This window comes from Gopherus evgoodei, chromosome 1 (genome assembly GCF_007399415.2).
Source record: "Gopherus evgoodei ecotype Sinaloan lineage chromosome 1, rGopEvg1_v1.p, whole genome shotgun sequence".
NCBI lineage: Eukaryota > Metazoa > Chordata > Testudines > Testudinidae > Gopherus > Gopherus evgoodei.
Window position 1 is genome coordinate 358,848 of NC_044322.1, and position 1,563 is coordinate 360,410.

General features: G+C 51.8%; 1 protein-coding gene across 1 annotated transcript; it reads right to left on the reverse strand.

Moving 5' to 3' along the window:
* Positions 1 to 376: 376 nt before the first annotated feature.
* On the reverse strand, positions 377 to 1,324 carry LOC115645476 (olfactory receptor 52R1-like). Its single transcript, XM_030550157.1, has one exon. The coding sequence runs from the start codon at positions 1,322 to 1,324 to the stop codon at positions 377 to 379; it is 948 nt and encodes a 315-aa protein (XP_030406017.1).
* Between the last annotated feature and the right edge of the window lie 239 nt (positions 1,325 to 1,563).

Sequence of the window (1,563 nt, forward strand, 5' to 3'; positions counted from 1 at the left end):
GTCAGGGACAAGGGTAGGGCAATGGTGGAAGAAATGGAGAATGGGTCTGGGTCTCAATGGACTAAGTAGGGCATGGGAAGGGTCCCAGGGGAAATCTGTGGGGCAGAGGTCAGGGTCTTCAGGGAATGGGGGTCAGAGGGTAAAGTCACGGGGTCCAGTTACCAGCAGTTAGAAAGGTGGCAACCCAATGAGTTAATGAGTTCTACACAGTCTGATTCTCCAGTTTCTCACACTGACACAGCACAGTAAGGTGAGGGAAGGGTCTAATGTCTCTCTGGCTGCCCAGTGAGTGATTCAGAGAAGGGGACCTAGCACCATGTCACCAGCCAGCTCTGCACAGAGCTTGGTCTGAGAGTCAGAGCACCAGGAGAAAACGTTAGGTCCCTTTATGTGTAAAGAGCCAGAGAAGCCTGTCCCTGATCTGCCTGGTCATCACCCCATAAATGATGGGGTTCAGCATGTGGGGCAGCAAGAGGAACATGTTGGCAATGAGAACATGGAAATGTACGGCCACATTCTGCCCAAACCGGTACATGACAGAGGAGGAGAGATGTGGGATGTAAAAGGCTAAGATGACACAGAGGTGGGAGCTGCAGGTCCCCAAAGTCTTGAGCCGGGTGTCCTTTGTGGGGAGGCTGAAGATGGCCCTGAGGATCTGGGTATAGGACACGGTGATAAAAATCACATCCAGACCGGTCACACAGAATAGCACAAAGAGGCCATAGTAACTACTGATGCTGGTGTCGGTGCAAGCCAGCTTCAGCACAGCTATATGCATGCAGTGCGGCTTGGGAATGATGTTGGTTCTGCAATATGGCCACCACCTCGCCAGCAAGGGAAAGGGCAATATGACCATGGTGCCACGCAGCACCATGGCCAGGCCAATCTTGGCCACCACAGGGTTTGTCAGGATGGTGGAATGTCTCAGGGGGTCGCAGATGGCCACATAGCGATCCAAAGCCATGGCCGCCAAGGTCCCAGACTCTATCGAAGAGATGCAGTGAATGAAATACATCTGGGTGAGGCAGGCACTGACATTGATCTCCCTAGAACTGAACCAGAAGATGCTCAGCATTTTCGGCACAATGGACGTAGAAACAGCTAGGTCACTGACAGCCAGCATGCAGAGAAAATAGTACATGGGCCCATGGAGGCTCGGCTCCCTTTTCACGATGAAAAGGATGGTGAGGTTCCCCAAGATGGCTATGGCGTACATGGTGCAGAAGGGGATGGAGATCCAGACATGGGCCATCTCCAGGCCAGGAATGCCCAGCAGGATGAAGGTGGAGGGATTGGTGAAGTCGGTTTTGTTGGAATCTGACATGGAGTAGGGGAGAAGGTGTCCAACTCTGAGGCAGAACGGTCTCTCCTGCATGTACCGTATGTTCCCCTGACTTCCTGTATGTGCCCAGGGTCTAGGGTGATTGGTCACAATACAAATGCCTGGATGGAGAGACAATGTTAACATGAGACACTACACTAAAGAACAAATCGTGTCAAACTAATCTGATAACGTTCTTTGATAGGATAACGAGCCTTGTGGATAAGGGAGAAGCAGTGGAT

What these genes read in the sequence shown, in the direction of transcription:
- LOC115645476 (XM_030550157.1), bottom strand. Translation starts at nt 1,324, where the DNA reads ATGTCAGATTCCAACAAAACCGACTTCACCAATCCCTCCACCTTCATC.